Below are 27,585 nucleotides of genomic sequence, written 5' to 3' on the forward strand. Positions count from 1 at the left end.
ATCCTAATATCCATTTGCAAAAAAAAACAAAAACAAAATGGACTGCAAAAACTACAGAATAATTGCTCTAATGATTCATGAAAGATAGAAAAGTACAGAAAGAATAAGAAAACTAATGGAAGAAAATCTGGATGATGAGCAAGCAGGATTTAGAAGAAAGAAGTATTCTACACCAAATATTAATGTTAAGATTAACTGTGGAGAAAGCTCCGCCTAAAAATGTTTATACCTGTTTTGTTGACTTTCAGAAAGCATTCGACAGCATAGATCAGAAAATGGCATGGACTGTGCTCAAATCTTATGGAATGGAACCTGATATCTCTTGCATAACATCAATGACAATTCAGAGGCTGCTGTGAGAAACTGTGGAAAAAGAGGAATATGATTCTGGACAAGAGGCAAGAGACAAGGAGACCCCAATATCCTCAAGCATCTTTATCATGCTTTTGGAAAGAACAATGGATGTCATAAAGGATAATATAAGGGGAATTTCAATTCAAGGTACAAATTAAACAATTTACAATTTGCAGATGACACAATCATTATTGAAGATAAAGAAAACTAAAAAGAACAGTACTGAAGTTAAGTGAAAAAAACGGACGATACATGGGTTGATAATGAACATCAATAAAACAAAAACAATGATATTTGAAGAGAAGAGAATGAAAAATCAAATAAAGGCCAACAGACAGAATGCACAACATAGACAGTAAAAAAGGGATAAGATTTCGGATAACATAAATTAACTTACAGGCAATAGACAAGATATGGAAATGTAAATCAGTGAGCCTTCCTAGAAAGCCGACACTGCTGGAAACATAAATATTCATGTGAGACATGGGTAATGGTCAAAGACAGACAAATATTGGCTTTTGAAAGAATATCTTATAGAAAGATTCTACAAACTGGATGGGTACAAAAGGTAACAAATGAAGAACCGTATCACAAAGTAAACTGCAAAGAGAATCTAATGAAAAATTAATTCAAAGGAAACCAAGTTTTTGGATATATCTGCAGAATGAATAATAGTAGAAAGATCAAAACCTTGATGCTTGGGATACACTGCGTGAGAAAGGTGATGCTCCGAGAGGAGGTGAGAGCATGTGTAGAGAGGAAAGGAATGGGACAACCTGGGATCAAGAGGAAACAGTTGGAATTGAAAAGGGTTTTAAAATGAAGAAGCAGAAAGGGAAATGGCCCCAGTCAAGCATTGAGAGATCACATCGAGTGAGTTGTAGTATCAGTGGAACTAGCTGTAGACCCAGAAATGAGCTGTTGTGTTTGTATACAAATGCTAGAAGTATAAGAAACAAGGCAGATGAAATGGTTGCACTAATTGCATCTGTTCACCCAAAGATTGTTGGAATAAGTGAGACATGGTTGGAAGTGGATGACATCCTGATAGGAGTAGAGATGAAAGGGTATGACATGAGGACAGAGGGGGGTAAAAAGGGAGGGGGGGAGTGCTATTGATGATAGAGAAAGAGTTATGTCCATATAAAGTGGAGATGCAAGAGGGAAATAGTGCCAGTGGTTTTGAGGCAGTATGGTGTGAGATACAGGTGAATGAAATCAAATACTTGGTGGGATGTTGTTAAAGACCAGGTAATGTGGATGGTGGTGATAATGAAATGTACAATCAAATTAGCCAAGTAAATAAGAAAAGGGTGATCATTATGGGTGATTTTAATTATGGCAATATAGACTGGTATGATGAAGTTTCTTGAGTTTTTGAGGGATAACTACCTCAGACAGTATGTAAGAGACGGCACACAAGGATTAAGGGTCTTGGATTTGGTCATCTCATCAGAGGATGTAATTGTAAATGAGGTGTCAAATCATCCACCAATTGGTGAGAGTGACCATGAGGTAATTACCTTGGTGGTTGCCAGCAGTGCGAGGACCTCTGTGAGAAAAGGGTATATGTGGAACTATGGGGGGGGGGGGGATGATTATGAAGAGATGAGGAGACAGCTTGCAGGTGTAACATGGAATGAGGAGTTAGCTGGAAAAGAGATCAAAGCAGCTTGGGGGATTTCCAAAAACTATCTGGTACATGCAATGTCTAAGCGTATTCCAAGGGTGAGAAGGTTAAATAAGGTAGGTGTGAGATGGATGAATAAAGAGATTAAGCATGTGATACAGAGAAAGAGAGCATTGTGGAGGCTGCATAACAGAAGTGGAAATAACCAATTCCATGAGGTCTACGAAGACAAGGCAAGGAAAGTGACTTGTTGGTGAGGGTAGCTAAAGAGAGGTATGAACAGCAGTTAGCTAATGAAGCCAAAAAGAATCCTAAGGAGTTCTTTTGATATATAGCCAGCAAAAGAAAGAATGATTATGGAAGGATGATATTGATAGGAGAAAATGGTATAAAGACAGCTGTTGCAGAATGTGTGGCGGAGATACTTAATGAGCAGTTCATAAAGGTCTTTTAATCTTGTGAATGTGACTACATGGAGAGATTGAGAGCAGTAGATGATGGGGAGGTAAGGAGAGACTGACTGTAAATGAGCAAGAGGTGTATAGGGAGTTGAGTAAACTAGATGTTAATAAGGCTGTGGGACTTGACAATATATCACCACGTATTCTGAAGGAATGTGCCAGGAAGATGACACCTGTCTTAACATGTTTTTTTAATACGAGTCTTGCACTCGGTCGAGTTCCTAAGGAGTGGAAGGAGGGCAAGATTGTGCCACTTCATAAAGGAGGTGATCGAACTCAAGCATCAAATATAGGCCTATCTGTGTGTCAGGTGTTGTGGTTAAGTTGTTGGAGAAGCTTGTGAGAACTAGGATCCAGAGTTGGGTTGACAACAATAGTATTATCTTTGATGGACAGCATGGATTTGCTAAAGGGAGGTCATGTTTTAGTAATCTACTTATTACAATAAAGTGACTGCTTCCTTGGACAGAGGAAAAGGATATACAGTAATATATTAGATTTCGCAAAGGCTTTTGATAGAGTACCTCATGATAAATTGATAGTCAAACCAGAGCAGATGGGGTTGGATATTAGATTAGTGTATTGGATTGGAGACTGGCTATCTGATAGGTATCAACAAGATGTGTATGGGGGGAGTGATATCCAGGAAAAGGAAAGTCACTAGTGGAGTGCCTCGGGGTCTGTTTTAGGGCCATTACTGTTTATCTTGTATATTAATGGTATAGGTGAAGATTTGGATAGAGATATTCAGTTGTTTGCTGATGATGCAAAGTTGGGACGAACCATGAAGTGTAGTGAAGATGTTGTGACCTTGCAAGAAGACTTGAATAAATTGAGTGATTGGGAACGAAAATGTGAGTTCAATGTCGCAAAATGTAAGGTTTTAAAATTTGGAAAACACAGCTGGGATGCAGAATTTATGTTGGTGAGGATATATTGTTGCAGGTGGAAAAAATAAGAGATCTGGGGGGTGATAGTGGATAAGGATCTGAAATTTAGGGGGACATATAGCAAAATTGTGAAGACAACACAAAGGCTTCTGGGAATGATGTGGAGGACACTGACGTGTAGAAGTAGGGAGATTCTTGTTCCTTTGTATAAGGCTTTGATTAGGCCACACATGGATTATTGTGCCCAGATTTGGTCACCTGGTTTTCAGAAGGATGAAGAGATGTTGAAAAGGGTCCAAAGACGACTGACTAAGGTAGTTTGTTTTTGGAATGTCACATATGAGAAAAGATTGAGTGTGATCCTGTGCAGAGTCTGGTGGACAGGAGGAAGAGGGGAGATATGATAACATACTATAACAACCCCTTACCTACAAGTTGGTAAGGGGTTGTTATACGTAGGCTGTTCAATAAGTTATAAGACTATATTTATACAGAAAACAGATTACCTTTAATCGTCATCATTTACATGGTCTTTTTCGAAGTAACTACTGTGAGACGCGATGCATTTGTCCCAACGTTGCGTCCACTTCTTAAACACATGTGAGAGTCCGTTTTTTGAGAGTTCTTTCAAAACAGCCTCTGCAGTTTTTACACAAGCTTTGTTGCTTTCGAAATGGTGGCCTCTTAGCAGTTTCTTGAGCTGAGGAAACAGCCAGAAATTGCACGGTGCAAGATCAGGACTGTATAGAGGGTGTGGTAGTATCTGTGTTGTTCTTCTGCAAAACGTCCACTACACAACCAGCAATATGTGGCCTTGCATTATCGTGGTGCATTAAGAAGCCATTCTTCAGCAAATGGACGCTTTCTTTTGACGTGCTTGATGATAATCGCTGCTGTGTTGACCATTGTCTCTGTGATGGACGTTGAAGGCTTCCCTAACGTTCAAGATCTTCCACATTTTGACTTCCTTCCTTAAAAGTTTTATGCCAGCGAAAAACACTTGTCCTCAACATTGCTTTATCGTGGAAAGCTTCGCTTATCATGTTAAAAGTGTCCGATGCCGATTTTTGCAAACGTACAAAAATTTAATCGTATAATGCTGTTCCAAGGACGCTTCCATTTCAAAGACTGGTCGCGCCTCGTAGGCGCGCCGATGAGCACTTGCATTTAGTCACGTGACACTCTGGCACATCAGTCCGTATATGCCATCTATTAACCTCTTTTGTTAATACAGACAGCAACATTTTTTTATTCCACAGAAATTAATATTGTGATGAGTGGTTTCGCAACAGTAAAATTACTCTTATTACTTATTGAACAGCCCACGTAGGATCAATGCTGGAGAAGTTCTATAGAAAATAGTGGGAGATTGGGGGAGAACCAGAGGTCATCCCTGGAAGCTGTATAAAGAAGGCGTGAGAGGCAGGTTTTTCTCATGCAGAGTTGTAAATGATTGGAATGCCTTGCTTGAGAGCGTGGTATCTTGAAGGAGTTTGAATGTGTTCAAGGCAGTGTGTGATAAAAGGAACCTTATCACACATTTGCTTCTTATATACTTCATATATAAGAAGCAAAATTGTATGTCTGTTAAACAGTATAAGGATACTTTTTTTTTCATCCATATTGCACCCACTTAACTACAAACCAAACAAAGCACTTTTTTCAAGTCACTTCAAACCTCCAAGTAAACAGGGAAGTGGTCTCTGGGTGACAATATCTTCCACTGTTCAACTCCCATTATTACATTAGTCATTAACAGATGTAAGTTATTCCAAACCTCTGTGACATGCCACACAAATTCTTACCAATGGCACTGTGGTTACAACAGCCAACTCTCACTACAACAAACAGCATTATAACACACACACACACCTCTCTCTTTCTCACACACACACACATACACAAATTCCCTGAAGTCCTGACTGCCTTTAACTACAAAATTAAAATAAAGAACATCTTGTATCTGCACATTCAACTGAAATGTAATATTATGCCAAAATTATTGATATACAGTACCTTACAATTCTTCCACCAGAATTTTCTTTTCAGTTTGCCAGCTTGCTGTTCAAACTGAGATGCACCTTGCTGAAGTGCCTCTGGAAAACAAAGAAAAAAAATTATGTATGCAGGGGAAATGTTTGTTATGTTTTGTCAAGGAGTGATGTAGGAAGAAAATGACATAGTCTTTCTTTATGTGTCTTCTTTGTGTTGATCAAAGATGATGCAATAACTTCAAAGTTAGGTGAATCACTAAATTTCATTTAATTCATTTATTCTTGAATGATAAACTTGCAGTGACAACTAGAAATTAACTAGCCTATTTGGTTCCTACTATTATTTGCAGTTCAATTAATTATGTTTGAGCTAAAGGATCTAAGTAAAATTGTGTTCAACGGAAGCATTAGATCTGTTTAGATAGCTTTAATATTGTTTGATGCTCTTTATAATGTTAAAAAAAAATGCAACAGATTAACTATAAAATTAAAAAAAAAAAAAAAAAGATGCAACAGATTGACTGCAAAACTTATTCCCTCCTGAAGTTTAAATAATGCTGGAAGAGTGAACTCGTCCAGCATTATTTAAACTTTTAATATTGTGCTATCAATTATGACACGAAAATAAGTAATGACCATGAAGTCAGCAGTCTATCATCAGATTTCCATATCATATATTAAGGAGTTTGAAAGGAAAACCTATAAAAGCTAACACATAGTAAGTACAGATTATCCTTGTACTATGGGTATTATTTTAGTATTTTTGATTTAATTCCAATATATTTATACTGGAGAAGCCAGTGAACTCGTCCAGCATTATTTAAACTTTTAATATTGTGCTATCAATTATGACATGAAAATACGTAATGGCCATGAAGTCAGCAGTCTATCATCAGATTTCCATATCATATATTAAGGAGTTTGAAAGTAAAACCTATAAAAGCTAACACATAGTAAGTACAGATTATCATTGTACTATGGGTATTATTTTAATATTTTTGATTTAATTCCAATATATTTATACTGGAGAAGCCTCATCGTGGGAGGTTGAGGGGAGGTCCCCCCTAAGAAACACAATCTATCATACCACTCCTTGAACTCATTGACCGTTCTTGCTCTCACCACTCCATCAGGCAATGCATTCCATGGTTCAACCACCCTCCATGCAAAAGAAAGAAACCACTCCTCACCCTCTTGCTCACAGTTTCCTTTTGTAACTTCCAGCGATGGCCTCCTGTGATCACTCCTTCCCGCTGTTCAACCAAGCAAAAGAACTCCCCAGTGTCAACCCTGTAACCACCTCTCAACAGTTTAAAAGTCTCAATCATATCACCTCTCCTTCTTCTATCCACCAAACTCTGCAGTCCACATTCCCTCAGCCGATCTCATAACTATCATTATACAGTCCTGAAACCATCTTTGTTATCCGCCTTTGTACCTTTTCCATAGTTAATTTATCCCCTTCAAATCCTGGGGACCAAATCTGAGAACAATAGTCCAAGTGTGGTCTGATCAGGGTCTTATACAACGGAATGATAACTGTTTTATCTCTGCAGGTCAGTGTCCTTCTCATTATTGCAGCAATCCTCTGTGTTACCTTCACCACCTTTGCAATATGTCCCCTAAATTTCAGGTTTCTATCAATCATCAACCCCAGATCTCTTGTCTCCCCCTACTTCCTCCAATATAACTCCTCCCATAGACTATGCAGGGTCCCATCGATGTTTCCCAAACCCCAAGACCTTACATTTTGCTGCATTAAACCGACACCCCCATTTATTTGCCCATCTGTCTAGCTTATTCAAATCCTCTTGCAGGGCTGCTGCATCTGCACTATTACTAATAATCCTTCCCAGCTTCGCATCATCTGCAACCAACTGAATATCCCCTTGCAATCCATGACAATGTCATTGATATAAAGATTAAACAATATAGGTCCCAGTACTGAGCCCTGTGGGACCCCACTTGTAACCCTCTGCTTCCTTGAAATTGCCCCACCATACACAACTCTCTGATACCTATCGGACAGCCAATCCTGAATCCAGTTGACCAATCTGATATCCAGACCCATGTGCTGCAACTTAAATATCAGCATGTGGCACCCTGTCAAATGCCTTTGCTAAGTCTAAGAAAATGGCAGTATATGCCTTTCCTTCATCTAATGCTCTTGTAACTTTATCATGAAAGGCTAGCATATTGCTAAAACAAGAGTGCCCCTTCACAAACCCATGTTGACTCTCACAGATAACATTACCCTCATCTGCCCAGTGCTGTATACGGTCCTTCACTACTTTCTTCAAGATCTTACAAACTAATAACTGATGACTAACTAACTCTCTTGTCTTATTATAAATAAGACAAGAGAAATGTAATACAAAAGAAACATTGCTTAAGTAAAATAACTACACAGACAGAATTATTTATATAAAATTCATTTAGTAAAAAAAATGAATTTAATGTAAATAAAATAAAAAAAAATTATAAGATACTTTCTCTCACAAATTTAATTAAAAACAAAATTGTGCCAACAAAGCAATTTTTTGCTAATCCTATCTAGAATTCAACAATTTAGGCCCTTCAATACAATCACTTCTGTTATGTCCCATTTTATGATTTTTATTCCAATTAGAGAAATTCTGCTTAGCTATGTTCAACTATTATCTACGCACGAGATATCACCAAAATTTTTACTAATACTTAAGTTTTTTCTCCCCTTAGTACTCCTAATATTTGTATTTATACTGCGGCTTTTGGGATATTTAGTTTGAGATATTATATACAAAAACAAGGAGAAAGAACTAAAATATGTTTGAAAGTGAAACAATGTTGCAGTCGTGACACTTTATCTCGTTTCTTAACACATTAATTTCCCACGTGATTAGGTTCATAATTTTTCAAGTGGTGCATTGGACAGCAATTTCAGACAACTGTTTTATCATTGGACAAAAAGTTTATTAAAAACTTTAACATGGTACAATTCAATTTTTGTTATTACTCAATTCAATGCTAAACTAAATACTTACAACTAACATTAGCTTATCATAAATAATTAAGCTATGATCCTATAATGGGTATTACGATCATGCCGCCATAACAATTCAACACATAACTTCATTATGACATGGACACATAAGATTAATTCACACTATTTAACTATTCAAACTTAAATATTAAAATATAAAAATTCAAACTTAGATTAATTAAACCTTTTACTGCACTAACACACAACTATGACATTTTAACTTTCCTATACATTACAATAGACATGCATAATTCTCAGGACACTTAATTATTCATATAACATTAACACTAGCTAGCTTACTTTTAATATATTCTGTCAGATACTAAAGTCCTAGTATAAATTTTCCTTGGTCACTTCAACAGTTCCGTATTAGAATAATGATACCTATTACAGACAAATTTTAGTTAACATTAGATATATTTTACAGTACCTTTCTTTCTTGAGTTTTTCATATGGGCCTTTACCTTTTTCTGATTGAACTAGCTTGGTATAACCTCTCCAATAATCTGCTCCTCCTACGTTCCTTTTGGAATTGAACTATGCTTACACAGTCTTAAACTTTCGTAATTCAGGACACACTTTGAATCATCTATATGACGGCTGAGCAACTCGCGACGTGGATATCGATATCTTTACAGCTTTCCCCTTCTCGTGGTTGTCACTGAAGTTGGAACACAAAGAATATGTTTCCTTTTCTTTGACTCTATGGCATTCTTCGCTTCTTACATAGGAAATCTGGAATCGAAATCCCGCTCACTTTTGTTTCCATGTTGTGATGACGGAGATATAACCCCAATCTCCACTCAGGAAAACCGCGTGAAACCTATGTCACGGAGCTCGTAGAGAACTCCTCGGGAACAGAACCAAAACAAAAACCAAAAAAAAAAAAGCCTCGTGGGGGGGGGGGTTCCAACCCTTTTATACCTGCTCTCCTAACGGCACCTTTTTTAATTTCTTTTCTCTGCCCCCTTCTTGATTTTACTTCACCGACCAATTAGGGTGGCGTTTTTCTGCCAAACATCCTTTGGTCGGCGAGCCAAACGATGTCTCAATCCGGGAATCGGCCCTGAGCGATAGTCTGTTATTTTTCTTCCACTAGCCTCTAACTTAATCCCCTTTCCAAAATTTTTCTATGAATTTAATCTCTAGCCTCTCACATACCATTTCTTATGACTAATCCTTTTCTGTCTTACTTAGATAAATTTTCTCTTTTATATCATATTACAACATTAATATATTCTTTCTTTCTTTCTTAGTTAGATCTAAAAAACACCTTTATTTTTTATATATTTTATTGGATGCAAGAATATTTCTTTTTCTTTTAAATAATTCATCTATTATTATTATTATTTTTTTTTTTTGCAGGTTTTTAATTTATTTATTCTTCATGTTACACCACGATAGCTGAGAATTCTCCATTCTTAAGATATCAGGTGTAACACTTCCCCAGTAAGTTATCTCACTCTGATTCAAGGGTAACATTCTCCCAAAGTAAAGAATCTTATCCTACATCATTAGACTTCAGCGTAAAATTTATTAGAAAAATTAATCTGCTTCAGAGAGTTATCCATTAAAAGAAAATACTTAAAATAAACTGTTGGCTTTACGTTTCTCTAATGAAATCATTTCCATTTGTTTCTGTTTGAATACAGTTCTCTTCTTGTCTTCAGTGTTCTGTAACACACACTATCATGAATAATAGTATTTAGAAGAAAATGCAACTTTCTGCTTGAAACAAAATGTTTTGCCTTCAGTTTCATCAGCTGACAAGAAAATACAGAGTTGAACACTAGACTAAAACTAGTGCCAGAATTTGCTCTTTACAAACTTGAATGTTTATCCTTAAAAAACAATATTGGAGACTAATTATATGAAGAGCCAAAGGCTTCAATTCGGCAACAAGAACTTATTTAAGTTAAGGGATATTACAACCCATACTGTTTCTTAGCCGAATAAGAAACTCAAAGAGTTTCATGCCGAATATAGAAACTATATAAAGTTTGGCAATTCCAAGCATAAGCAAATACCTGGATTGTGCAGCACCTGAATCATTTGGTAGTGCAACCTGAGGCAACTCATAGTAAGGGTGGAGCAAGCTCCGATCACTATTCTTGGTATTTACCCATAATGTGAACTTAGCTCCTAGGAGCTGTATTACTGTTCTACATTATGAGAGGTCACTACCCAGACCTGTTTCAACCTTTATTGAGGTCTCATCAGTGAGTAGGTAGACCTAGTTAATACTAAGTTTGTAACGAACAGAACTTGCATCCCTTCTATGAGAATTGCCAAGAAGGTGTCCTAATAAATTACTAATTATATGAAGAGCCAAAGCCTTCAATTCGGCAACATGAACTTATTTAAGTTAAGGGATATTACATCCCATATTGTTTCTTAGCCGAATATAGAAACTATATAAAGTTCGGCGATTCCAAGCGTAAGCAAATTATAATACTTTTGAATCTAATAGTATTGGATGCAATTTGCAGTGGTAGATATAGGCCTTTTTCAATTCCACACATAAAATCAATTTTAGGAATGTGGCTTTGGTGTAATTGCAAAGTTAAAGCTTTTTTTGAGTATGTCGGTTTCATTTTTTGTCAGACTATGATTCGACAAATTGAAAATCACTTTGTCTTCTGGGAGGTTGTTCTGTGTTCGATATTTTTTCTTGTAAAGTTCATTGAATTTCTTAATTTGTTTTTCTTTATAAAGTTCGAAAGTTTTTTCATAACTGCGTTGTATCATTTGATCAATTTGGTTCCATATGGTATATTCAAAATTATTGGGAATTTCATCAAAGAACCTACGGCTATTAATATCACTTTGATTAAATTCGTACCTCGTGTTCTGAATCCTTTCCCTTATAAGTGCCAATGAAGTGCGTAGATAGATTTTTTAGCTGATATAGAGTTTATATGACCTTTGACTATGAAGAACTTTGGGATGATGGAGAATTCTCTGCAACGTTTAAGGAACGTTAGATGGTTTAGAAGTTTGGCCTTTTTGCATTTTTCTCTTTCCATGCACCGAACTTTGTGTTTCATTAAACTGTTCAAATGAAACATATTTGGTAGCTTGAAATTTAAGCATAAAAAACATTGTTTAATACTGCATATACAAATATTTTAACATTCTTTGCCTACCAGTTTCACTAGCGTTTTCAAGGCGTTGACAGAAATGTATAAAAAATACTAGTAAATGCAAATTGAGAGGAACATAAAAACGTTGTAAACACTTTAGTAGCTAAGGTTGCACGTTCGCGTGACAGAGACTGAGTGGACTTATTGTTCTTAATCATTATCAGGCATGCGTGTTTATTGTAAATGCATAATGTGATTACTAGCTAGCTGTAGTTCAGATGGATTTAGAGAGAGGATGAGGTTTTTCCATTAACTGTTAAGAATAGTACCCTGGTTTCTGTTGAGGTTTCCGCCAGTTTTTACACTACTGCGGCTTCCTTGAATAAACGATGTCTATAATTGTCATCTGAATATGGCATGGAGCTATTTTGCCACTCTATCGTGTGGTTAGATGTACAGAAATGATGTGCTAAGCACATTTCTACTGTAGTGATTCCCTTCAAGTCAATTTCTTATCAAATAGCCAGAATACTAAAAGCCCACAACATCAGAGTGATCTTCAAACCAACCACGCATCAAACATTTTTTAGGATCACCAAAAGACAAGGTGCCCATTCCACAAATATCCAGGAGTATATTACATTCCTTGATCCTGTGGTCTCGTCTACATTGGACAAACTTCACGAAGTTTGGAGATCAGACAGCGAGAGCACATTGGTGAAGTAAACCACAACAGAAGTAATTCTTCCAGCTTAGCACATCATTTCAGTATGTCTACCCACAAGATAGAGTGGCAAAATAGCTCCATGCCATATTAAGACAACGATTATTCAAGGAAGCCGCAGTAGTGTAAAAACTGGCGGAAACCTCAACAGAAACCAGGGTACTATTCTTAACAGTTCATGGAAAAACCTCATCCTCTCTCTAAATCCATCTGAACTACAGCTAGCTAGTAATCACATTATGCGTTTACAACAAACACACATGCCTGAGAATGATTAAGAATAAGTCCACTCAGTCTCTGTCACACGAACGTAAAACCTTAGCTACTAGAGTGTTTACAACGTTTTTATGTTTATCTCAATTTGCATTTACTAGTATTTTTTATACTTTTCCATCAACGCCTTGAAAACGCTAGACAGTTTGCTAGCGAAACTGGTAGGCAAAGAATGTTAAAATATTTGTACATGGTCAGTATTAAACAATAAGTTTTTTAAGCTTATAACATCATCCGTATAAACAAAGAGCTGAGATTAACATCTCCAATTTTGATATCAGGTTTAATACCGCTTTCCTTCATAATGTGATCCATATAGATAATGAATAAGAGAGGTGATAAAGTACATTCTTGTCTGACACCAGATTTAACATTAAACCACCTTCCTGTACTTCCTTCAATTCTAATTGCTAACTTACAACTCGAATAAAGACTAAGTACTGCTTGATATAATGCCCCACTGACACCATACAACTGTAGCATTCTGAATAGCTTTTCTCTTGGCACCTTGTCATATGCCTTTCTCAGATCGACAAAACTTAAATACAGATCTTTCTTATATTCCTATGATTTCTCAACTATCTGTTGTAAAGTGAAAATCTAATCCTGACAGCCTCTATTTGGTCTGAATCCAGCTTATTTTTCACCAAGCTTCTCTTCCACAATCCTTCTCAAGTATACTTGCATATATCTTATCAGGAACACTCAGTAGAGAAATACCTCTGTAATTCTCACATTCAGTTTTATTTCCCTTTTTATATATACTAAGAAAGATCTACTCCAATCATCTGGAATTCGTCCCTCTCTTCAGGTCTTCTGAACTATGCAGTGCAGCCACTGTAAGACTTTCATACCTCTATACTTGAGCATTTCTGGTCGAATATCATCTACTCCTGCTGCATTTCCACATAATCAGAATTCCACAATCCTGATATCATTTTTAAATGGAACCAGGAGACTTGGTCTACTGTTTGATGTCGATTTTCACTGCAAATGGATTTTTCAAGTGTCACTGTTCATTCACTAGTATCTTCTAGTGTGCACTACCTATCTAACAAGCAAAAGCAATGATCATTGATCAAGGTGGAATCATGGGAAAATTAAGTGTAGAGGACATAGGAGGGGATGGCTTAATTTGTGAGTGAGCAGAAGGTGTTTGAGGAAATAAATAACCTTGATGTCAATAAGGCAATAGGATCATATCACCACATATCTTAAGGGAATGTTCCAGGGAATTGGCATGGGCATGCATGTTCAAGAGTTTTACAACAGCACTGGTTCCAAGGAGGTGGAAGGAGAGTAAAATTGTTCCACTGCATAAAGGTGGCGATAGGCTGTAGCTTCAAATTATAGGCCAGTCTGTATATCTGGAGTTGTGGTGAAGGTCCTGGAGAGATTGGCGAGAAGTAGGATACAGAAATTGGTTGATAACAGCAGGATTCTCTGTGGTTATCAGCATGGGTTTGTTAAGGGGAGATATGTTTCACTAACTTATGTACTATAACAAGGTGACAAATACCCTGAACAGGGGAGATACATACACAGTAGTTTACTTAGATTTTGTAAAGGCTTTTGATAGGCTGGCACATGACAAGCTCTTATATAAATTGAAACAGATGGGATTGGATAATAGACTTCTGAGTTGGATCAGTGAGTGGCTGTCGGATAGGTATCAGAAAGTTGTATATGGGGGTGCAGTATCCCAAAAGAGAAAGGTCACTAGTGGTGTGCCGCAGGGATCAGTCTTGGGGTCATTGTTGTTCAATTTGTATGTTAATGATACTGGGTTAAGTTTAACTAGTGATATCCAGCTGTTTGCAGATGATGCAAAAACTGGGGAGAGCAATGCAGTCAAGTGGATGCTATTGCCTAACAAGAGGACTTGAATAGATTGTATGAATGGGCAAGTGGAACTGTCAGTTCAATGTTGCAAAGTGTAAGGTTTTGAGATTTGGTAAGCAATGATGGGATGTCAAATATACACTTGGTGGGAAAACTTTAACGGAAGTAGAGGAGATGAGAGATCTAGGAGTGACGGTGGACAAGGACCTGAAATTCATGGGCCACATTCCACAAGTTGTGAAGACACCACATCAGATAATGGCAATGATGCACAGAACCCCTGACATGCAAAAATAGAGGGGTTATGATTATATTGTATAAGGCCTTGATCAGGCCTCATATTGATTACTGTGCACAGATTTGGTTGCCGGGTTTTCATGGTGACGAGGAGATGTTGGAAAGGGTCCAGAGAAAATTCACAAAGGTAGTCAGTGGTCTTTGGAATATGGAGTATGAGGACAGATTGAAAGAATGTAAGTTGCAGAGCCTCGTGAATTGGAAGAAGAAAAGGGGGGGGGGGGACATGATTGAGACATAAGCTAGTAGGGTTGTTATCCGGTTGACACGGAAGAAATTTTTCATAGAATGGGAGAAGGGAGTAGAACAAGGGGCCATCACTGGAAACTGTATAAGGAGGGGTGTGAACAGAGGAGTGAGGAGTAGGTTCTTTGCATGGAGGGTGGTTGGTGATTGGAATGCACTGCCTGAGTGTGTTGCGGGTGTAGACACATTGAATCAGTTTAAAGCATGGTTGGATATACCTACCATGATCAGTCTCTGACTCCTTGGAGGACAAATGTTAATAATAATCAGAAATGGTCATGTGGATGATACAACATGATTCACATGTATCCCAACCAAACTTATTTCTTTCAAAACCACAAATGGGAGACTCATGACTTGCTATCAACCACAAACATCTAAAGTAAAGAATATGTATCCTAAAATATAGCTTCCTTTCCTGCCTATTTTCACTGCAAATAGATTTTCTAAATATCATCACTGTTCACACTTATGTATCACGTAACGTACATCATCACTTGCAAGCACCTAAAATACTTATTCTTGCAGAACCAGAAATGGCAGTCTCAACTATGGCTCTCCACTCAACTTCAATTCCCACATTTTAAACAATTTCTTCAATGAAAAGTAATCCTGTAAAATATTTTGATACATTTTCCCCACTTTATGATCTTTTCTGGCTGAAAACTTCCTTATAGCACCTTGATGCTTTGTCTAGATTTCATTTCAGGATGTGGCTTTCACCTCTGAAAGCTGTTCCGCTTTGCTTAATTTTAAAACCTTCATACATATTCTTCTTTCTAAACTAAAATATTACTGGAGAAAAAATTAAATACTTTGAAAACAAGAACAAAATGTTGGAAGGTAGATGGTGAACTTGTCTGAAAGGAAAAAAGAGATTAGATCTTCATGGTATTCTCAAGTTAAGTAGAGTCCAGGAAAATGAAGTTACATTAAAAATTCCTGCAAGTCAGGCAGATGTCCTGAGAGAATATGGTGGAAAATGCAAAAAAGCTATATGTAAAAGTAGTTATGTTAGTCATGAGAAATGAAAAGATACACGATGTATATCATATATATGTGGTAACTGAGAAATTCTTAGAAATTATTATTACTGGCGACTCCAGGAGTCCTTAGACTCATAGAGGGAGGCCCTAAATATCATGTCCACACAACTATACGACATTCTCACAGTATCTATCATACCTTGCCTTAAACTGACTCACTGTCATAGCACCCACAACAGACTTTGGCAGCTTATTCCACTCATTTACCACTCTAAAAGTAAAGAACCAATCTCTAACACCCCTGCTAACCACACTCTTGCCCAGCTTCCATAGGTTTCCCCTAGTTCTCCCACAACCAGTCCGGATCTCAAAAATATTCTCTGAATTAATCCTATAGAAACCATTTAGCAATTTGAATGTCTCAATCATATCTCCCCTTTTCCGCCTATCAACTAATTTCTACAACCCACAAATCTTCAACCTGTTCTCATATGGTTCGTTCGATAGACCTGCTATCATCTTAGTCACTCGCCTCTGGATTCTCTCCACTTCCTCCCCATCAAGAAGGAACCGAGGTGACCAAATCTGGGCACAGTAGTCGAGATGAGGTCTTATCAAGGCTCGGTACAGAGGTACAATAACTTGCCTGTCTCTGCTTGTCAAAGTATTTTTCAACAACCAAGTGAGTTGATGAGCTGATTTAGCTACTTTTGCAATGTGCCCCCTAAACTTCATCTCCCTATCCACCAACCCTATCAAGTCCCTGGCCTCATCAATCTCCTGGAATACAGTTCCATCAACGTGGTATACTGCTGCTAATCTTTTCACCCCAAAATGCATAACCTTACATTTTGTCACATTAAATTGACATCCATTCTCCAAGCCCAGAACTCCAATCTATCCAAGTCGTCCTGCAAGATTTTGACATCTTCTGCACTCACTATTGCTTTATCCAACTTTGCATCATCAGCGAACAAATGAACTGTTCCTCTTAGATCCTTCCTTACATCGTTAATGAACAGATTAAACAGCAGTGGTCCAAGAACAGAACCCTACGGCACACCACTAGTCACAGGCCATCTTTTGGACTCTACTCCTGAATAAACTACTCTCTGATATCTCTCCATCAACCACCCACCTATCCATCTCACCAATCCTATATCCATTCCCATATGTTGTAGTTTACGGATTAGAATTCCATGTGGTATCCTGTCAAATGCCTTAGCCAGATCCAGCAGTATCACTGTAAACCCATTACCCTTATCCAGTTCAGCCGTCACTGTGTTATAAAACTTGAGCAAGTTACTGAGGCATGATCTACTCTTCACAAAGCCATGCTGTCCCCCATACAGTATCTCATTTTCATCAATCCATTCCTGTATTCTTCCCTTGACTACTTTCTCCAAGACGTTGACAACGACTCCTGATATGTTGATCGGGCGGTAATTTGCAACAGTAGTCTTGGATCCTCCTTTATGCAGTGGAACTATTTTACCCTCTTTCCACACATTCGGGGCTAAACCAGACCCGAGACTCAGATTAAACAACACGGTCAAGAGCACTGATAATTCTTTAGCCGCTTCACGCAAGACCCATGCCAGTATACCATCCAATCCGACAGATGTATTCACATTAAGGTTCTGTAATAGACTATTCACCTCCACTTCATTCATCACAATTGCCATATAAACTAATGGTTCCTCTATTTCTTCAATGTCACCACCTGGATGATATACTTTTGCAAAGTGCACGCTCAGTAACTCCACTATATCGACTGATTCAGTGACCTCCTTACCATCGTCATTCCTTAAAATCATTTTGCCGTGTACAGTTTTTTCTTGCTTGTGGCATACTGAAAGAACTGTTTGGGATTCTCTTTTGCTTGCATAGCTAGTTTCCTTTCATAATCTGCTTTTGCTTTTTTTACCACACTCATTACCCTTCTGGCCTGCACTTCATACCGTTCGTGTGCCTGCAGGTCACCCCTTTCTTTAAATTCCCTTCACGGTTGTTTCTTTTTTTGTAGCTCAAGCTTAATGGTGTTATTCATCCATTTAACCCCTACTTGTTTTATTATTCGGACGCTAGGTATACAATCAGCCATGACCTCCTGTAAATGCTCCTTGAACACTTCCCATGCTCTATCGACATCCAGTCCTTGCAGTTGTACATGCCATGGCACTGATCCAAGCAATCTCCTAAGCTTGTCATATTTGCCGGCACAGTAATTCCACATATACCATCTTAATCGAAAATTGCATGCCTTCAGCCACCTCCCAGGTCAAGACCTGGGAGGTGGCTAAAGGCATGCAATTTTCATGATCACTCTCACCAATAGGTGGCAACATGGTCATATTCATTACAGTCAAATTCTCAGACGCTATTACCAGGTTAAGCACTCTCACATCCCTAGTATTTTCAATTACATGCTGTCTCAGATAGTTATCCCTTAATAATTGAATAAAATCCATTTCCTTTCTCACATGTGTCTTCTCCTCCTTCCAATCAATCAATCAATGTTACCATAGTTGAAATCCCCCATAATAATTACCCTCCTTCCACTCACTTCATCAATTTGTTTATGCATACTATCTCCATCATCTGTTCCATCACCTGGTCTATAGCAAAACCCAACTGTATATTTTATTCTGCCAGTCTCAATCTCACACCAAATAGCCTCAAATAAGCTCTTTTCACTATCCTGCAATACAGCTTCATCAGCTATCATCAATAACACTTCTCCCCCCATTTTATTCTCTCTGTCCCTCCTGAACACACTATAACCTACACACTCTATCCCACTAACTATATCATCTTCCATCAGCCATGTTTCACTAATGCCAATAACCTGTGGCCAGGACGAGCGAATCAAGGCCAAAAATTCTTCTTTCTTGTTCCTAATACTCCTGGCATTAGTATACATGAAATGCAGAGGTCCCTTTTTCCCACCCCTATCCTGGTTCGTTATTCTAACTATCCCATTCCGATTTCTTGTCTTTAGTACTGGCTTGGGTACATTATATACATTCTTACACTCAACTGTCTCACTGATGTCTGCATATCCACTCCCCCCCCCCCCTTGGTAGTTCTAGTTTGACTGGTTCTGCACATCTATTTTCACTTCATTCAGCTACGCTTTTTCCAGTCTCCGCACACCAAATCCATTCAAATGCAGGCCATCCATCTTGTATAAATCCTTTCACCTATCAAACTCATTCCACACGTCCACGAATTTCACATCACACCGTCTGCATAACCTGCGCATAAAGTCATTTGTGGTTATGGCCCTCCTTCTAAACTCCTCTCTGTCATACCGCGGCAACAGACTCACCATCTTTTTTCACTCTTTTCTTTCGCTACCTTTAACAATGCTTTCAAGTCTTCTCTCATAAAAAATTTATTTCCTTTCAATTCATTCATAACCGCCACAACTATCAATTCTTTCACCCTCTGCTTTTGCGCTCTAATACTCTCACTCACATCCTTAAATTTCGCACCCGGTAAGTACGATTTAATTAAACTCCCATCTATCACTCCTCTTAATAATGAGTCACCATACAACACTCTTTCTTTCATTTCAGAAACTCTCCCACTCTTACGCTTATTTTTCCTTTCAAACACTTGTTTATTTCCGAAATGGAAGCAATAGATAGTACATGGAATTAGAGATAACAAACTTGACACGATATTTGTAGATACATATATCCTCTAAGTTTTGGAGTAATGACTTTAAAAGACAGAAAAAATATTCAAGGGGAATGCAATCAGTAGTAATAAAAAAAAAATCACATGTAATCAGAATGTAATCAATATAACAATACTTGAAATAATAATAAAGCCATTGTAAACGTGAAATGAGGAAAAGCAGCTAGGCAGATATGATATTCAAGAAAAAATGCTCAAATGTGAAGATACAGTTAACTACTACTACAGCAAATCCATAGGAACCACAGGATGATAAGCTGAATCTTTTTTAGCACACTAGTTTTGATATGTTTGCTATAATGAGAGTGAACTGTACAAAAATTTCACAGTAGATACATGGCATTCTGAAGGACTCAGAAAAGGTCTAATTTTAGATGGAGTAAGAGTATCACAGTACTCATATATTAAAACAAAAAATGAAATGGAACAATATGAGAATTATAGAGGAATTTGAATTCCAGGTAAGGATTATGAAAGCAAAACTAAAAAAAAAGGCTAAAAACATTGCATAAGAGATAGCGAGTGAAAAAGTTAATCATCATTCCTGATACATACTCCAAGGGGTGTAGAGGATAATTATGATAGTACTATATTAAAAATTACACTATTACTAAATTCTGATCAACAATTATCCTCCAAATTAATGTTATCTGTCAAGATCCCAATATTTTCAGATCTTACATGTCTGTCTTTTAAGGTGCTTTTTACTGTATCAGTAAATCTTGTTTTACTCTCCCATTCTATTTAAGTGACCATACAGCATGAGATTAGCTCTACTAACACATTCCCAAATGCTAACAAAGGCAAGTTTTTCCTAATATCCTCATTTTTAATATGATGCTGCCATTGATGCCATCTGTTCATTGCACTAATATTTCTCAGAACTCTCACATCAGAGGTCTCCAGTCTTCGATTAAGTGTTTTATTTCTAACCCAGCTCTCAGATCCATAAGTTAAAATTGGTTTAAACACTATCTTGTATACAGCTAATTTAGTGTTTTGACTAATTTCTCTCTTATTCCATATAAATTTATTCAGTTGACCATATCTGCTTTGTTGATTCTGTTGTTGATTTCCATATTTAATTTACAATCTTCACTAAACACTGTGCCTAAATAGATTAAATGTTTTACTTGTACTATATGTTCACCATTCAGGATACAGTTGATGTTTTCAATGTTTGATATGTTTTCTGCCTATTTTCATTGTCATGCTGATTTTCATAACAAATTCATCACAACAGTTATTAAATTTAGTCAGGGAATCTTGAAGACTTGTGCTGGATTTATTCAGAAGTATAACATTGTCTGCATAAAGTAAAGAGCTAAGATTACCACTAATTTTGATATCAGATTTAATACCAATTTCCTTCATAATGATAGATAATGAATACAGTAGAGATAATGTGCACCCTTGTCGTATACCATTTTATCTCAAACCATCTTCCTGTACCTCCTTCAATTCTAACTGCTGACTTACAACTTATATAGAGATTATGTATTGCTTGATATAATGTCCCATTTACACCATATAATTGTAGCATTTTGAAGAGCTTTCATCTTGGCACCTTGTCATATGCCTTTTCTGGATCAACAAAACTTAAATACAAATCATGCAAATCCTTGCTATATTCCCAATATTTCTCAACTATTTATTTAAAATTAAAATCTGATCCTGACAACCTCTATTTGGTGCAAATATCCAGCTTGTTCTTAGCCGTTTCTATACGAAGTATAGAAACGGATAAGAAAAATTGTGCTTGAGAAAAACTTAAGAAAAATTGTCCTTGGCCTAACAATGAAAAAACGAATTTATAATTTCAAAATTATTTTTATTTTTCAACATAATCTCCCTTAAGACTAATACATTTATTCTGGCGATGCTCCAGCACAATTATTCTGTCCCTGTAGTGGTTCTCAGTAAGATCTGCAAAATACCCCTCTACAGCTGCAATCACCTCTTGATTCAAAGAAAAACAGTGACTGGAAGGAAGAGTTTTAGTTTTGGGAAGAGACAGAAGTCAGAGGGAGCCAAATCTGGGGAATAGGGTGGATGTTCCAACAATTCATAGTGCAAATCCCTTAATTTTTCCATTGCCAAAATACCTTTGTGGGCAGGTGCATTGTCCTGTTGAAAGATGATTTTTTTCTTCTGCAAACCGGGTCTTTTCTCACAAATTTTTTCGTCTAGTTTGGTTAGAAGATCGGAATAATATTCCTCAGTCATCGTTTTACCCTTTTCAAGATAATTGATAAACAAAATGCCTTTAGCACCCCAAAATACCAATGCCATGGCCTTTCCTGCTGATGGAACCAAATTTGTCTTCTTTGGTGCTGAAGAACCGGCTTCTGTCCACTGTTTTGACTGCTGTTTGGATTCTGATGTGTAATGGTGAATCCAAGTCTCATCCATAGTAATAAATCGACACACAAAATCAGTTTTATTATTGTTAAAATGCTTCAAGCACTGTTCAGAGATTTTCATGTGAGTGCGTTTTTGATCTGCAGTGAGCAAGCGTGCCACCCATCTTGCAAAAAGCTTTTTCATTTGCAATTCTTCATGCAAAATATATCCTACATGTTCTTTTGAAATGCCTATAGTCTCAGCAATTTCACACACTTTGATTCACCAGTCATCTAATACCATATTGTGCACTTGATCAATGATTTCTAGTGTTGTTATACTTTTTGTATGTCCTTCACATGGATCATCTTCAAGGCTGGTACGGCCACGTTTAAACTTGGTAGCCCATTTCTTAAATGTCAAAAATGAAGGAGAAGAGTGCCCATAAACTTTTATGAACTTAGAATGAATTTCTTTTGGCGTTAAACCTTCTTTTACAAAGAATTTTATAACCACAAGATACTCAATTTTATCCATTTTAAGGGATATAGAGAACACTTTTGCTTCAGACAGCTGTATAAAACAAACTACTTGATAGAATGACTTGCAATTTCACATGGATGCTTATGATAGATGTACCAACTTAGAAAAAAAAAATCTTGCCAATAGTGTTGCCATCTATCGTCAAGAACTTCAGACCACCCTTGTGCTTGCATAAATCTTACCAAGAATTTGGTAATCTAGGGAAATACTAAAATATTACTGAATACTGAATATTACAAAATATTATTACAAAATACTGAAATACTGAAATATTATAAAATACTGAAATACTAAAGATAATCTAGGGAAAGAATCTAGGGAAATACCTCTAATTCTCGCATTGTTTTATTTTGCTTTTTATAAATGGGTTCTATGAGATCTCTGCTCCAATTATCTGCAATTCGACCCTCTGATCAGGCCTTCTGAATTATGCAATGCAGCCACTGTAAAACTTTTATACCACCATTTTTGAGTATTCCTGGCCGAATTTCATCTATTCCAGCTGCCTGTCCACATTACAGGTTTTTGATGACTTGACTACTTCAAGTACAGATATGTATTCCTGACTGCATTCCTGTTGGGAGTTTTCTACCATCATGCTGACACTGCTTGTTTCATTTAGCAGTCTTTCAAAGTAATTACTTCAGACATGTAGAATATCTTTATCTTAAGTTTTCATGCCACCTTTATTATCTCTGATTCCTTGTACAGTACTCTTTCCTTCATTTCTAAGCTTTTTCCATAGCCTCTAAAATATTTTGCCACCTTTCTGATATGTATTTTCTATATTCTTACCAAAGCCATCCCATGACTTTCATTTACTAGTTTTACATAGTGCTTTGGTTTATTAAATTTTTTTTTCTGCATAAGAGCAAGCTGACTTATTTGCCAGAAACTTTCACTATGCTTTCTTCTTTTCCTTTACTGCCTCTTAAACTGAATGGTGATAACTTCCACTTTAAATCACTTATCCTTAACTACTACTCTGAAGTAAGTTGTTATGAACAATAAGACTTTTCTTATTTGTGTGTTCTATTTGAATTTAAGCAAATCTTAATGTTGGAACATGCAATGTCCTGAACATAAATCTGTCAGGCACTTATTATTTTTAGCTTTGAAATTGTATCAAAATTTTTCCATAACATTTGTGTCTGAAATTAATTTGCTGTTAATTAATGTTGCTGTATTAACAAAAACCACTAATCACAAATGGAGAATATTTTAATTTTTTGTAATTTTGATTTTTTGTGAGTTTTATGTGATCATTTTATACATGGTGATATCATTGAGGGACAACTTCTCATAACATGCTCAATTCTTTGTATTTAAAATCATAGCAGAAGAGAATACCCTAGTTTCAGGCACCAAAGATCTAGCATTGCATTTTTTGGAATATCCCTATGAGAAGATAACTTTATCATTATTATATGGGAACTTCCATGAAGTCCAAAGATCATTGTGGTAGACCCAAGTTATCCACACAATATATCATACCTCTCCTTGGACCTATTAACAGATAAAGCACTCGCAACTGACTCTGGTAACCTATTCCACTCATTCACAACTCTCCAAGCAAAAAATCTGGTCCTCACATCCCTACTAACTACACCTTTATTCAACTTCCAGGAATGAACCCTTGTTCTGGTCCCCTCCAGCCAAGTGCTGAAACATTTCCTCTGCATCATTCCTGTAAAACCCTTTAAGCAACTTAAATGTTTCTATCATATCCCCTCTTTCTCTCCTATCAACCAACTTCTGCAATCCACACACCTTCAATCTATCTTCATAAGGAACATTGTACAAACCACTCACCATCTTGGTCACTTGCCTCTAAATCTTCACCACTTCCTCATCCCCCATGAAATCCAGGAGAACTTGAGCACAGTAATCTAGATATAAATTATTATTTATATGTCCAGATGTGGACATAAATAGGAATAACAACTTCCTTATCTCCACTTGTTAATGTCTTCTTCAGTAGCCAAGTAATCTTATGGGCTACTTTAGCAATATGTCGTCTAAACTTTAACTGTCTGTCTACCACCACCCCTAAATATCTAGCTTTATCTATTTCCTGGAGTACAGTGCCATCAATGTGATACACAGCTTGTAATATATTTATCCCAAAATGCATAACTTTACATTTTTCCACATTAAACTGAAACCCATTATCTTTTGCCCATGCTGACCACCTATTTGAATCATTCTGCAAACTCTCCACATTGATTTCATCAACTATTACTATACCTAATTTTGAATCATCAGCAAACAACTGAGTATTTCCATTCAGGTTATTTCCTATGTAATTTATGTACAAATTAAACGGCAATGGTCCCAGCACCAAACCTTGTGACACACCAGTTTTCACCTTGAGTCTGCCCCTCCATTATACCACTTTTTGATATCTGTCCAGCAGCCACCCTACTTGACCAGTGTCATATCCATCTCCATTTGTTCTAATTTGCATAACAGAGTTCCATCTATGGTATTCTGTCAAATGCCTTCGCAAAATCTAGCAGAATTTTTCTTGTAATGATTTCCTTTATCCAACTCAGCTGTTGCTCTATTATAAAAAGATAGTAAGTTACTAAGGCATGACCAACCCTTCACAAAGCTAGGTTGCCCTCATACAGTATCATATTTTTATCCACTTATTCTTGAATTCTCTTGTTGACCAATTTTTCCAGTCCTTTTACCACCACATCTGAGATACTGATTGGTCTATAATTTGCTACTTCAGTCTTAGAACCTCCATTATGCAAGGAAATTATTTTGCTCTCTTTCCACTCCCTTGGAACTCTGCCAGAGCTGAAACTTAAATTAAAGAGCGTATTCAGAAACATTTCCCTTGCATATTCTTGCAAAACCTGAGCTGATACCTAAGAACCTCTAATTCATCCACCTCTGTTCCTTCATTAATGTTGTCTGTCACATATCTTAAAACCTCACTAGGATGATATACCCTTGCTGAGTGGTCGCTCAGTAACTCGACTATTTTATCTGCTTCTGTTCCCTCATGACCATCATCATCCATTAAGGTTAATCTTCCATAGTCATTCTTCCTCTTACTTCCCACATAATGAAAGAACTCTTTGGGTTTTCCTCTGGCCTGCTCAGCTAGATTTTTATATAATCTGATTGCCTTCCTTGCCATGCTAGTTGCCTTTCTTGCCTGAGCTTTGTACTGTTCATGAGTTTGCTGGTCACCTTTCTCTTTGTATACTTTCAACAGCATTTTCTTCTTCTTCTGCAGCTCATGCTTAATGATATTACTCATCCATCTAACTCGTACTTGATTAACACTTCTTACCTTAGGTATACAATTTAATATTGCTTCCTCTAAATGACCCTAACAATGCACTACTAACATCCTTACTCTGCAGTGTGTTATGCCATGGCACAGATTAAGCTTCTTTCTAAGCACGTCGTAATCACCTGTCTTATAGTTCCACATATACCCCTTCTTCACAAAATATTACTCGTGTTATACACTCTCTCAAGTCAAGACCACATGGTAATTTCACCAATTGGAGGCAATGTGGTTATGGATAGCTCTTCTGACCCTATGACCAGATCCAGTACTCTCACATCCCTAGTCCCCTCCATCACATGCTGCCTCAAGTAATTATCTCTTAGTAGGTATATAAATTCCATTTGCTTCCTGCCATGTGATCTTTCTTCCTTCCGGTCTATATCTCCATAGTCGAAATCCCCCATAATAATCACTCAATCTGTACTTAATAATTTGCTAATGCATGTCTTCCAGATCATCCGTGGAACTCTCTGGCCTATAGCAACAACTAACTGTATATTTTGTCTTAGTGGCCTTAATCTCACACCAGGCTGCTTCAAATTAACAGCGACCTTCCTGCCTACCTCCATTTTGAAGGATACTAAATCCTTCACATTCTATCCCTGTAATTACATCATCTGCTGTTAGCCAACTCTCAGTAATGCCTATAACGTTTGGTGATGTTGCACTAACCAGTGCTAAAAACTTCTCTCTCTCTCTTGTTCCTGATACATCTGGCATTAGTATATTAGAAACTGTATCATCCCTTTAGGCCCCACCTGCCTTTACTTTCTGAATTGACCACCCTATTAAATATATTTCTTTGAGAGACTACATTCCTTACTTGGTCATTCTCATACCCACTCACTTCATGAGTGCCTTCAAACAAACTCACTTGCTTCCACCCTAATTGCTTAAGTTTCCCTGAATTTGCACATCAGCATGATCGGTGAACAAAGCTCTCTCCAGACATCTAACAACAAAACCATTCCAATGCAGTCCAACTGCATTGTACAAATTCTTTCTTCTGTCAAACAGAGACTACAAACCCACAAATTCTATATCATTCCTTTTGCACAATCAACATATAGACTCAGTGGCAATCAATGTCTCCCTCCTCACTTCACCTCTGTCACATGGTAGGAGACAAACAATCTTCACCTTCTTGCACTTCAGTTTTGCCTCTTCTAACAACTCCTTTACATCCTCCCTTGTAGAATACTTCTCGCCTATCAAATCATTGGTACAAACCAAGATAATCATTTCTTTCGACTTACCTTTTTGCATCCGGAAGGCGTGGCTAATATAATTAATTTTTGCTCTCGGTAAACTTGTTGTCGTACTTTCATTAAGTACTTCTCTGATTATAATCAATAATTATTGAGTCTCCATACATGATTTCTCCTTAACTTGTTCTTCTTGTTTGTTAGGTCAGTCTTTATTATTCTTTCGGATCACCTGCTTCTTTCTTTTTTCAGCCCTGCTTAACTCTTGCTGCTTCTGCAGTTTTTCAATTTTGTGCTTTGTCTTATGAAGGATAACATTTAAGAGCATTATTTCTCTACTGATATCCATTTTGCTCTCCTCTATTTCCACTGCCGCATAATAAATATGATTAACATCATTTTCCATTGGTATTTGTTGTGTTCTCATCACGTAACAGACACTCACTTTTAAAATACTTAATACATACTCTCTCTCTCTCTCTCTCTCTCCAGTTTCAATTCCCTGCCACATATTCTTTAATTTTCAACTTGCATACATTTTACATACATGCTCTGAACAATATCCAGCAAATTCAAATTGCCCAACAATGTGGTCTTTGCCGCCATTGTTCGTTGCGTTGGTGCCATGGCGACAAAATCAAAATCACCATCAAATAACTTAGCAGACAAAATAC

The 27,585-nt window shown here is 37.1% G+C and overlaps 1 protein-coding gene across 3 annotated transcripts in view; it reads right to left on the reverse strand.

Annotated features, from left to right (window-relative positions):
- The window catches only part of LOC150105379 (vesicle-associated membrane protein 3-like), a 138,732-nt gene that overhangs the window by 35,575 nt on the left and 75,572 nt on the right, over positions 1–27,585 (reverse strand). For all 3 annotated transcript variants that reach the window (XM_090394750.1, XM_090394749.1, XM_090394751.1), the window contains exon 4: positions 5,352–5,431. In XM_090394750.1, the coding sequence (XP_090250876.1) occupies positions 5,352–5,431 (80 nt within the window). The remainder of the gene's footprint in view (positions 1–5,351; positions 5,432–27,585) is intronic.

The sequence above is a fragment of the Typopeltis vanoorti genome, chromosome 6 (assembly GCF_054136105.1).
Source record: "Typopeltis vanoorti isolate ZY-2024b chromosome 6, IOZ_Tvanoo_1.0, whole genome shotgun sequence".
Classification (NCBI taxonomy): domain Eukaryota; kingdom Metazoa; phylum Arthropoda; class Arachnida; order Uropygi; family Thelyphonidae; genus Typopeltis; species Typopeltis vanoorti.